At 38.4% G+C, this 12,428-nt stretch overlaps 1 protein-coding gene across 6 annotated transcripts in view; it reads right to left on the bottom strand.

Moving 5' to 3' along the window:
• Positions 1–1,030: 1,030 nt before the first annotated feature.
• Positions 1,031–12,428, bottom strand: part of LOC134213795 (ras-related protein Rab-5B) — a 46,805-nt gene continuing 35,407 nt past the window's right edge. For all 6 annotated transcript variants that reach the window (XM_062693124.1, XM_062693126.1, XM_062693129.1 and 3 more), the window contains exons 2-6: positions 10,834–11,354; positions 10,560–10,680; positions 10,329–10,497; positions 2,161–2,274; positions 1,031–2,085 (exon numbers count right to left, since the gene is read on the bottom strand). In XM_062693124.1, the coding sequence (XP_062549108.1) occupies positions 2,174–2,274; positions 10,329–10,497; positions 10,560–10,680; positions 10,834–11,087 (645 nt within the window). In that variant the 5' untranslated portion in view covers positions 11,088–11,354 and the 3' untranslated portion in view covers positions 1,031–2,085; positions 2,161–2,173. The remainder of the gene's footprint in view (positions 2,086–2,160; positions 2,275–10,328; positions 10,498–10,559; positions 10,681–10,833; positions 11,355–12,428) is intronic.

Below are 12,428 nucleotides of genomic sequence, written 5' to 3'. Positions count from 1 at the left end.
CACCGCATGAACGATATTACAAGTAAAGCAGCACAATCGTTTTTAAATGCTGCATAAAAGAACTTAGATAAGAATGATTGATGTCTATTAAAGTGATTTAAATTTTAATTTTAATTGCTCCCTTAAATTAAAATTAAATTCTTTCACGCGTTCAACTAATATCCTCGAATATCGTTGATAAAAAAAAGTATGATTAGAAACACACATTTTCCTTCACTTTTCTATATAACCAAGCTATCAAGTTATTTCAATAAGCACTGATAGGAGATTTCGTGCAATACATTATTGTAAAAGATGTCTTTTTCATACTAATTTTGATACAAACTACAATGGTGTTTGCAGTGTCAAATTGAGGCCATATTAGGTGGAAATTCAGGACGGCCAGAAAAATCACAATTCTTATTGGTTAGACACAGGGAGCGATAAAGTTAAAATTTAAATCACTTCATTTGAATACAATACAAGAGAAGCTATGGAATCTATAGTTTAGTAGCACTATTTTTGTTTCATTTTGTTTAAATCAACTGCTTTGCATGGTTAGTTTCTTTTGTTCTAAACTGTACGCCACTATTATTTATGATTTCATACATTTGTATCACTGTATTTATACGTATGCAATAATAATTATTAAAAATAAAATATTCTAGAGGAAAAATCAACAATAAGGGAACCTTCTTTAACATAATGGGTATGTTGTGTGTCGTCCGGCTATTAGGGTTTTTATGTCGAATGGTCTGCAAGTCGAATGTGCTTAATATTCATTATAGAAATGATTGGAAAGAGCTGCTTCATATAAAATGTGCAAATAAAATGTAATGTCGCACAATAAAACAATAAATGGAATCAAAATAATGTAGCATGAGATAGAGAATGCTCCACAGAATTGATTTATTTTTAATTGAAATACCTATAATGAGATAAGCGAAATGGAATTGGTGAAAAATATTATTAAACAGCGGTGGCAGCCAACCATATATTAATATTGTTAAAAAAACTTAAATCAGTAAAAAATAAAACATTTTCAATTCCAAACGAAAAAATTGCATAAAAGGGAGGGCATTTGAAAACGTTCAAAAACACGATGAAAACAATTATGATAAACTAGGAAACAATATGTTTATCTTTCTGTCACTTTCAACATTGTAACCGGACTGTTCGACAAAATGACCATTCGGAATAAGCACCCAGCAATCGGTCTCTATGTAACAAATGTACCCACCAACTGATGCCTGCGACTTATGCTCGCATCATCGTGTTCGAAAATTGCTCGCTTTTTTTTTGTATTTGCGTCCTATGTGACGGAAATCGGTTGCCACCTCTTCTTGCCCTCATAGTTGGTAAACACTATTTGTTTCCCTACCTTGCGGTTTCCGTTGCTTTTGGATATTGTATTTTGCTTTATTAAATATATTCATATATTCAAGATTTGTATTTTAGCAATAAATATATTCCCACTAAGATTTACATTAGAGGAAGGGGGAGACAATAATAACACATCAATCTGTATCCACAAAAGAAGCGGAAAATAAAAGACTAAACTGTAATAAAACTATACGAAAAAAGGGGGTTGCTTTCTGTAAGTGAGGATTAGTGTGTTGCTTTCTTTTTAAATGAGTTGCACTATTTTTGGGATTTTTAATTCCTAATAATATAGTTATATTCATAAACTTTTTCCGGTCTTGCTGTTAATCGGTTCAACTAACGGTTCTTATTCTGCATTTACCTTCATTGAACATATAATGAAGATGCTCTATATTTAGTTGTGTTCTTTTGTGTGGATTTTTCTAGTCTGGTTCTGTGTTGTGTCGAAATGTTTTCTTTTGTTTTGCCAATGACTGACATTACAGTTAGACTGTGTTTCTTAAAATGTATATTTCTGAAAGAATTTTTGCTGATTTGATTTCACTATGTGTTTTCTGTTTTGTGTATATTTGTTAAGGTTGCAGAGCTTGATGATTTTTTTTCATTTTTACTGTTGTTCTTGGTATAGCATAACTAATTTGGAATCGGTCTTATTTCCTACCATCATAATGACAAATTTCCTTAAACCGTTTTCGTTATTTGTTACAATTAACAAAAATATTGCTGAAAGAATGTTAGAATAGAATGTGGTAAGAATTAAACTTTTTGCAATTAGACAATTAGCTGTTGAATGCTTACCAGCTGAACGACATCACTTGCTGCAGCAGCTGCTATTTTGCCGACTCTGTTCATTCTGGGTAGGTCTTATATTTTGCTGCGGTCCAGTACCCTCGTTTTTAGGCAATTTTTTACCTGAAATAAGGAATACAATATATTAGTTGAAATAGTATAAAATAAATTTGAAAGAAAATACAAACGAGTTGAAAATACTGTGTTGTCAAAATCGAATGAACCTGCATTCCATTGGGATAGATTACTTGGAATCTGATCAAGGGCTGTCTAAATACCACGTGGACACTTTAGGGGTCCCAAATTGACAGTCCTTTATATATCAATCCAATATATATCAATCTTTATTGAAGTAACTGTAAATCCTAGGCTAATCCACCAAACCATAATAAGCGTCGATGCAAGTACTGTAGTAAGTAGGGTAAATCACTACTTGGGCCTATGGACCCCATTCCCGGCTCACTGCACAGAAAGCTAATGATTTATACTGTTTAGTAGCCGTAGGTTTATGATTGATCATTTTAAAAAAGTCTCCTATTTATCTCGCACAATACTCAATATTTTTCAACCATTTATTTCACTCCTAATCGATCCAATTATAGAAAATAAAAATGTAGATTTCAAACTTTTGCTCTTCGTTGCAACACCACTGAGCCGAAGTGATTCTTTCCACTTTTACAAAACGGTATCATCAAATAAACACCTACCTGAAAATCGTCACAGTGCTCGATCCAACCATTGCTTCAGGCTGTTTATCACCACACAATAATGCTAAACTCACGCACTTTAATCTTTTGTAATTGTTCGTATCACTAGATTTTATATGAACATATTGGAATACATTTAAAAATGTATCCTCAAACCGAACAAAAAATCACCTCGGCCCAAGAACTTCTAGCTGTACAGTGCTGCCAAAAGGCCATAAGTCTTATTTTAGTATGAAGATAATCCTTCATCGTTAATAGGAAAACTGTCTAATACGTTGACGCTAAAAATGTTATTTATAATTCTCTCGATTTCAAAAGGTGGAAAAGATATTGTTTTTAAGTGTTTGGAAGAAATTTGGATGAGTAAATATATCTTCTCAACCAAATAAAAATGATTATGAATAATACCATCTGGCATCTTGTTGTCGTGGAACGTGCATATTTTTGTTTACGTCGCATTTTCTACCGTCCCGGGAGAGAGAATGAGAGTAAGATGTTGAGAGATTGAGTAAAATATTGCGTATGCCGAGGAGATTTTGGGTATGCCGGATAAGCAATCTCCTATGACTGAAATGAGTGCTGCACCATGTTAATTTAAATCAAATAAAAGCTTTTTCAAGCGGTGTTTAGCAAGAATAACTATTTTTGAAGCAGAGGTGAACCCCATCGCAATATTACACGGCCCACAAAATTCAGAAAAGTTGCCCCTAGTCATAAATATCAATTAAATAATGCAGTCGTGCGCATGTTAGGCCGGGAATGGGGTGAGAAACCCTACCCTGCATTAAATGAAATCGTGCACATGTATTTTTGTTAACACAGTGCTGCCAAGCAATGCATAGGTACGTGCAGTTGTAAATATTCGGCCGCACTGGATGAAGGTGATGTTTTTTTTAACTCTAGAGTGCTTTGAAAATAGGTCGTATGTGCAAAAGAGAGTCTCTCTTTGGATCTATTCTTTTTTGATTATTACGAAACTATAAAAAAAAACAACAACAAAAGTTTACTTCGAATTTCTTGCAGATATCCAAAAACAATAGCTTTGTCTATCATGATGAAGTGGAAATGTAGCAAAACATGCTAAACTAGCCGATATATTAGCGAAAGAGAGCGTGACCAAAGAGAATCTCTCGTTTGCACATACGACCTATTCTCAAAGCAGTCTCAAAGCAAAGTTACTCAATTTTTTTATTTTCTCTCTGTTTTGAAATCAACCTTACATTCCCCGAGAGGCAAAGAAGGCAAACAACAGGCAAGAACACACATCATTCATCTTTCATCATTGCGCACCACTCGTACATTAATCCAAATCGGCGAATCGATTCTCTGAGCCATGAATCCGGTGGACTTCAACTCGACCACTCTTGCATCAGATTTTAGAATTTGTCTCTTCCTAATACTACTGTTGATGATGATTAGTTTACTACAATAACAAAGAATGAAAAAAAGAAATCTTTTGGATTACTCAGTTACTTTGAAGTGCTAGCCTAATATTTATAATATGTACTAAGTTCATCCTTTTATTACTGCAATAAAGATTGATTTATTATGCAATATTCGATGATTCAAATGGACCCTGTAAACACCGTCATACAACTTCTTTCAATTGAAAGATTGAACCTCGACGTTGAACTCACGTTAAATACCTCAACTGAATAAGATTAATTAGATCGCTGCTAGTAGTTGCAAAGCACGTGGACAAGTTTTTCTTTATGGGACAGCAGTAAAGAGAGTAAACGTTAATTTTTAAGTAAGTATTTCAAGTTCTCTTGGTTGAATCTTTTGTAATGATTCGGCCTTTTAAGGTTCGGCCTTTTGTATCATTCCGCCTTTCGTGATTCGACCTTCTGGGATTTCGGCCTTTTGTGGTATGCTAAAACAATTTAGGCCTTTTGTGATTCGGCCTTTTGTACTGATCCCAGTTTATCTGCGGTTTAATAAGAGGCTTGCCATCGAAACAGCACTCGTAGGATCGAAGACTCATGTGGCACCAATCAAATTCTTATCTATTCCGCGTTCGGAGTTACAAGCCAGCGTTATCGGAGTCAGATTTGCGAATAACATAGCTCACTCTTTGGTCTATAAGGATTACTCGACGATTTTTTTAGACCGATTCAAGCGATGTTATTAGCTAGCTCAACTCTAATCATCGACGATATAGCCAGTTTGTCGCTTTCAGAATGAAACTTCAGACGTTAGTGAATGGCGGTAGATTCAAACGAAGAACAATGTTGCAGATGAGGGTACAAAGTGGAAACGAGTTCCGAACATGAGAAGAACAAGTCGGTAGTTCTTTGGGTCGGATTTTTTACAAAACTCTGATGAAGAATGGAAGGCGAAACAACACATCGATAGCTCAGAAAAATTACGTCCACATCAATTTCTTGGAGTCAATCATCGATTACCACAATGTGGGCTCGCTCCAATTGGTATAGAGGGTGTAAAAATGGATTCCGCTTTTTCGTCGTACCGCATACGTGTTCCGGTTTATTAAGAATACAATGACTTCGACACCCCGAAAAACGACCTTTGGATCGTTGTCGAATTGTAAACTAAAGACGGGTGAAAATTATGTGTACAGGATCGCACAAATTGAATCCTACTCTGACGAAGTGACAGTGACGAAGTGACAAGCAAGGAAACGAAAATTCAACATTTACTATTACCGTTTGTACAACCAGATGCAGTTAATCCATCGGACACGTCCCCAACCACCAGCTATGGGTGACCTGCCTTTACCGCGTATGGCTGCATATGCTCGTCCGCTTACTTAATATGGAGTGGGCTATTTTGGACCAATTATGATCATCCTTGGACGCCGTCTCGAAAAACGTTGGGAACTTCTTGCCACCTGCTTGACCACTCGCGCCATCCAATATTGACTTAGGGTGAAGCCAGAGTAAATGCGACGGCGCGATGCGACGCGACCGTGCAGTTTAACAGTTCATTGATAATAATTGTTATTCTTTTACTTCCGTTATTGTCGATGCTCTGCTTCTACGATGAATCCGACTGTCTCGAATGGTTTCAGAAAATAATGCGTTGTTCTCCGGTGGTGTTCACTGCCTTATTAAGGATGGATCTCAGCCTCTCCAGCTGAACAGCGAGGGGTTGTCAATGGGGGGAGGGGGATGGTACTTATATCCATAGAAGGCCCATTCACTTTCGGCAAAAGGAGTTATCCTCGAAGTAGAGTATTCGGGGTGCCCAAGGATCATATTTGAAAGTATAGACCAAGAACAGCATCCTTAAGATAGCAGACAAGGGCAGCCATCGAAGCACCATCGTCCGCCAGTGCGTCACGAATACTACCTGGAATCCCATACAGATTTCGAGGATGGTCGTACTTGGGCCATCTGCAAACGTAGTGTTCTACGTTATTTTCCAATTTGCAAGTCACAGCGGGACCGGAGTCTCGATATGATTTGCTGTTCTTTTTGAGAGGCAGGATCAAGGGCCGATGGATCCTTTGATTTTCCTTAAGAAAAGTCCTCTGTTATTGCTCCAAATCCGAGCCCAGTCCTGGCCGACGACGCTCTTAGTACATTTTTTTAACGTCGGGCAGCGACACAGAGCAGGTGGCCTCTGGTATCCGACACTGGCCAGGGCATTGGCTTCGGTGTTTCCCTTAATGCCGCAGTAGCCGGGAATCCAGGCAAAGGTGGTACCGGGGATCATACCTGCAAGAATTCCCTGGATCCAGGAGTGTTTTGGTGTCTTACTTTGTAGGGCAGAAATCACATTGGCGGATTCCGCGGCTTCGTCGGAAAATATGTTACACTGGCGAGCTAGACTTTCCAATTTGACCAGGTTGGGCCACAGACTCCGAAGTCGACTCCACGCGGCTGGAGACAAATCCGTCGGTGCACCGAATCTCGCTATTTCGGAGTTGCAAAACGGATCTTCTAACTTCATCTGTATATTCTCCTCTTTTGAACCGGGAGGCGATGGTGCGGTCAATGTTAATGGGAGGCATCAGCCAGCCCTTTGCCCTTTTGGACCCACGCCACTGGGGGAGACCGGTGCCAGCCACAATTCTCAATATTCGGTCAGCCTCATCGAGGAGAGGGATCCTGGATTCTCTCTAAGTGACAGCCGCAAAATAGGAGGCTTTGCGGCAGATGGCCATCAGAACCCAATGCCGGAAGGGAAGAGTGCCGGCATAAACGAATGCTGCTTCAGCGTGGGTAAACGGAAGCAGGCTAGAGGCTAACCGGACGTAGAGAGTGTCAAAGTGTCAAAGAGATTCCGGTAGGCATGACACGTTAAGGACTGTTTAGTTTTTAAAGAGGACACTTTGTATTTTCGATGTTTTTTAAACCATTACTCTTTTTCGAAATCTGTTTTCTTTTCGATGAATATTTTGGGTCGTATGAATAAAAAGTAGTAAGTTCAACTTTACTATATTTTCAGTACTAAACGTCACTTGTGGAACATGTTGTATGAATAACAGAGACTTTTCATTACATACTACACATTTCGGACATACTACAAACAACTGATTCGGTATGAATTAGAAGAGTATTCACTACTGATTTATAGTAGTCTGCTTTGGACGGTGCTACTCATTTTTAGATGCAGGTTATTCATCAGAATCGAAGTGAATCGCCTTTTGTTTTTTAAAATAGAAGTCCAATTTAGGGAAAACAAACAAAACAGACATGTCTTTTGTTGATTAGCCGCAAAAAAATGATGATATCATCATCGTCATCATGGGGTCTATTTTGTTTTGACGTTTCTCCGTGTAGTAAACTGTAGTAAAGGCTATGTTCGAATGTAGCATATGCCATAAGTTCGAAAATGTTTTTATTCATATCAAACATGTAGTTTTCTCTGTGGACTTTATTTTTGAGTAGATACTACAAGTGCTGAGTTTTGCTACTTTTTATTCATACGACCCATTGTCTGACCTTCTAGAAATGAAATCCAATTATCAACGAAACAATTCTAGCTCAGACATTTGAGATATTAGTGCTGTCCAATGAGAGCTTGAAGTAGCTCGAAGTTTCTCCCTGTCCTGCTCATGCCCATTTGTTGACAAAAAAGAACGAGCAGGACGGGAACAACTTCGAGCTACTTCGAGCTGCTCATTGGACAGCATTATTAATAACAATCTCAATTTATTGAATTTTCAACAGCTCCAATCCAACCGTTTATACTCCATTTTCGGGCTGCCACAGGCTCTACTGTTTCTAGATATCGACAAATAATTGACATTGTGCTTATTGCCGATCTTCTTAATGATTTTGTTGACATGCCGATTTATAATTTTCTTACAAACTGTCAATTTAGTGAAATAATTAATATTGAGCGTCTTAGGGGAAAATGTTACAAGGTTAAAATATTTCAAACTTCCACAAGGTTAAAATATTTCAAATTTCCATTTACTTCCACTATATTCCTATAGAATATAGTAGAAGTAAATGGAAGTTTGAAATATTTTAACCTTTTTAGCTTATAAAAAAAATCTGTTGGGAAGCTTATGTTTACGCGAAATTCGATAACCTTTGACAATAGGCGCCATTTTGTTGTATTTAAACTGTTTTATCTCTTTTCAAAAATTACAGTTGATTGATAGTGAATTATAATCTACGATAAAGCAAACTCCATCGAAATTGAGCAATCTGACTGTGTAATATCGTTATGTAAAAGTGTCCTCTCAATACACCAAATCTCGAGCAACATATGATTAGGGCCGAAAAACCAACAATGCTGAACCGAGAAAAATGAGGTTCAAGTTTTCTATGACTAATTTAATTCATTAATTGAAGTAGAAACTCATTTCATTGCCAAAACCATGTCAATGCTATACGTAAATGGGTATATTATAACAACAGATAAAGATTAATTGAAAAACCATTCGAAATCTACAAAATTTCAGCTAAAACAAAAATCGCGCCGTTTACTCGCATTACTGGAAACACGTCTGGTTTTTAAGCCGTTTGCTCAAAGCTAGTAACACCATCGGATTTGTTAGCCAGAGCAGTTCTGCTATGCGATATATCGAAAACCTAGTAAGAATATACATTTTAAAATAATTTGGAGCTAGTTTTTCTAAATAAACAATATAAAGTGAATGGCCTAAAAACCAAAGCAAACATTCCGCATGGTAGTTGAGGGCGCCAACAAAGGACTTAAAAACCACTATGGTGCAAATGGTTCATGAGACGTTCACTCAAAATAGCAATAAATGTGTTTCTTAGGAGATATCAAGTACGGAGTTTTACCTAGGATGAAGAATTATTTACCAAGCAATCGTTTATGCCAGAAAATCAAAAATCATGGTTTTGGTTTATAAGCCGTAGCCATATGTTACGCGAGAAATAGTCCTTAGTTCGAGACCATAAAGCAAACGACTGTCGATAATAGTCAACTTTTAGTCTGATGCTTCTATTGTTGGTATGGTGTTTTTCGCAAGGATTTTTATAAAGCTGATGCTATTTTCACCACCCAAAAGTGCGGCAGAAACGTTAGTTTTAGATCGATATCGACTCCAAGCATCCGGACGATCTCCCAGTTGGGAATAACTTCCGTTCCGAGCTTTATGGAGGGCCCTGCTAACTGGTGCCGGCCACTGAAGACGTGTTCCCGGACACACTTAATGGCGTTCATTACAAAACCGACGGATGAAGCCCAGCGATAAATGGTACTTACAGCCGCCTGAGTTTTAATCCTGGTCCTTCCAGGCATTTTACCGATCACGACTTAGAGAATGTCGTCGGCATTGTACGAATATATACACGTTCGTAGGTAGAACGCTGAAAACCCCGTCCATAGCGATAAGGAAAAACGTCACCGCTAGGACCGACCCTTGGGGAACGCCGGTTTCTTCGGGATACTCGTCTAATGCTGTGCCACCAATGAGCACTTGGAAAGTTCGTTGGCTGAGGATTTTTTTTAACAAAAACAAGGCTAAAATCGCAGAGTACAAAAGATCGCATTAATAAAGTGTCTTCCAACAACATAACACGATACGCATAGGTATCGCGTGTAAATAGCAGACAAAACACAACGAATAGCAATTGGTGTGGTTATATCGAGTAGCTAGTAAAGGAAAACAAAAACAACCATATTTATGTGCACGTCGTAAAACGCATTCCATTCGGCTTCCTCGCTGTAATCGCATCGAAAGGAATACCCGTGGTGACGTTGGGTTCAGCAAATCGATAAGCAAAAGCAGCACTAGAGATGAAATTTTTCACCAAAAGGCATACCTCATATGAAAATCGATCGGAACGGAAACCTTTCGTAGGGCCACATCATTTATATTTTTCTCACATAGAGGAGTGGTGCAATTCGATAAACCAATTACTAACTAGTTCCAATGTCAGCTTTTCTTCCCATTCACTACGATGGACGACACGACAAACGACCGGTCAACTTTGTGAGTGATTCATAAACAGCAAATAGCAACGAAGTATAGAAAGGGCAAACAGAACAGCTGTTTTTGTTCAAATTACGTTCACTTACCTATTGCAAGGAAAATGTCGTTAACATTCACGGCGGTTTTGGCCGACGTCTCCATGAACAGAAGTCCGTTCTCGTCCGCGTATTGCTTAGCCTCCTCGTAGTCAACCATGCGTTTGTTGGCGAGATCGGCTTTGTTACCGGCCAGCGCAATCACAATATTCGGCGATGCCTACGATTTGAAACGAGTTTTTTTAATTTACGAAACCAGATCCATGCGGAAAGTTGAAATACCTGTCGCTGAAGCTCTTTAACCCACGTTTTAGCACGTGCAAAACTATCTTGATTCTGAATATCGTAGACAACAATTGCTGCCTGAGCACCTCGGTAGTACATTGGGGCGAGACTGTGGTATCTGGAATGTTGAGAAATGAGGATTTTAGTAAACTACAATCGCAATAAAAAAAAGTCAAGTTCTGTTTTATTATGGAACGATAAATCATATAAAACAAATTAATGCTTAAATGCAAAAAGAGAGAAATTCTAATCGAATCACTATTGCCCTTACCGTTCCTGTCCAGCAGTGTCCCAGATCTCGAATTTCACCGTCGTGTCGTCGATACAAACTGTTTGCGTGAGGAAGGCAGCACCGATCGTACTCTCCTGGTACTCATGAAACTGTCCTTTGACGAAACGTAATACTAACGAGGACTTTCCAACGGCCGACTCGCCCAGCAGGACCAGCTTGAACTGGCAGATTTTGTTCTGTGTGGCGCCATTCGGTCGCTGTGCACCGCCACCGGCTCGTGGACTACTTGCCATACTTTTGCGGTGTCTGTTGGAGGGGGTTGGAAATCGTAGTAGAAGGCTCTTACGCTACAGCTGCTCCCTCTCTGCGGGGTGGCTGGTGACGCTTTGTTACTGACAGAAGGACCCCAACCGAAATCCGCCCGTTGGCTGGGGTAGTGCGTCAAAACAAGGCAAAAATAATAACAAAAGGAAACTAATAAAATGAAAACTTGATACTAAGTGAAGAACGTGATTGGATTCGGCCGCTTATGATGACTTGGTTTCGATTCAATTCCGCAACTGTGAACAAGGAGAACAACTATTATTGCTATGAACGGCTATGAATATTCCGGCGTTATCAGGAAGAGCAATTATTGGATCAGCACTACAATCGATTCCGTAAATCACACCACAGCAGACAACACAACTCTTATAACAAAACGTTCATTGATTACCGGTTCTTGCAAACATCGTCGTCACACGTCCTTTTTGCCTACGTAGCACAAAAAAGTCCCAGAAATGATAACGTATTCGAATTGCATTGGGGTGTAGAAAATGGCATTTTCTAGCTTTGCAAATGATGTGGCTAACTAGTCTGCCGTGCCTCATAAATTGACAGGCGCTCCGATAGGGAATCTTCTTTCATGATTATTTGTAAACAACGTTGCACAATCTATCGGCATTAGCTGTGTAAAGTATGTCTCACATAACATACGAAAAATGCAATGTTAATTGGTGCATATAAATAACAGGGTAAACACTTATTTTCGCGACTGGGATCCCATTTACGACATAGGCTCAAAAAAAGCTAAATGATAGTAATAGTATTTTCTAGCGCAATCGTTAATCTTTTTTGAAAACTCACTACATAAGAAGCGCGCCATCCAATGACTCATATGTAATTGCAGGGTTGTTACGGAGATCCTGAAATATTTTTCGCGCCAAATCCGCACCGACTAAAATCAAATCCGCGCGAATATGATTCCTCCAAATTAAAAATAGGACTAAGAAAACTGCACCACTTGAAGTACTGAAACTAAGTGAACAAGAGCTACACAACCAAAACTATTTCAATAAGCACCGCTTTTTAGATGAGATGATGGTTAAGGTATGTTTTGTTCCGTTATTGTCGTTGGATTTTTTGTTGATTGTACTTCATTAAATGCAGCGCAAGATGCAACGATTTAGGAAAAAAAATTAGTCCAGATTTGATTTTAATTGATTAAAGATAAACTTGGCAAATAATAAAAAATCTGGCAAAACTACTATTTCTTCTGAAGTTAAAAATTATGCATCACTGTTGTAATTATTCATCACAAGACAAACATGCGTAGAGATTAAGGAATTAAACAATGCAGCTAATAAACAATGGGG

Source organism: Armigeres subalbatus, chromosome 2 (genome assembly GCF_024139115.2).
Source record: "Armigeres subalbatus isolate Guangzhou_Male chromosome 2, GZ_Asu_2, whole genome shotgun sequence".
NCBI classification, from domain to species: domain Eukaryota; kingdom Metazoa; phylum Arthropoda; class Insecta; order Diptera; family Culicidae; genus Armigeres; species Armigeres subalbatus.
Note: the sequence above shows the minus strand (reverse complement) of the source record. Positions and strands in the feature narration are given on the sequence as shown.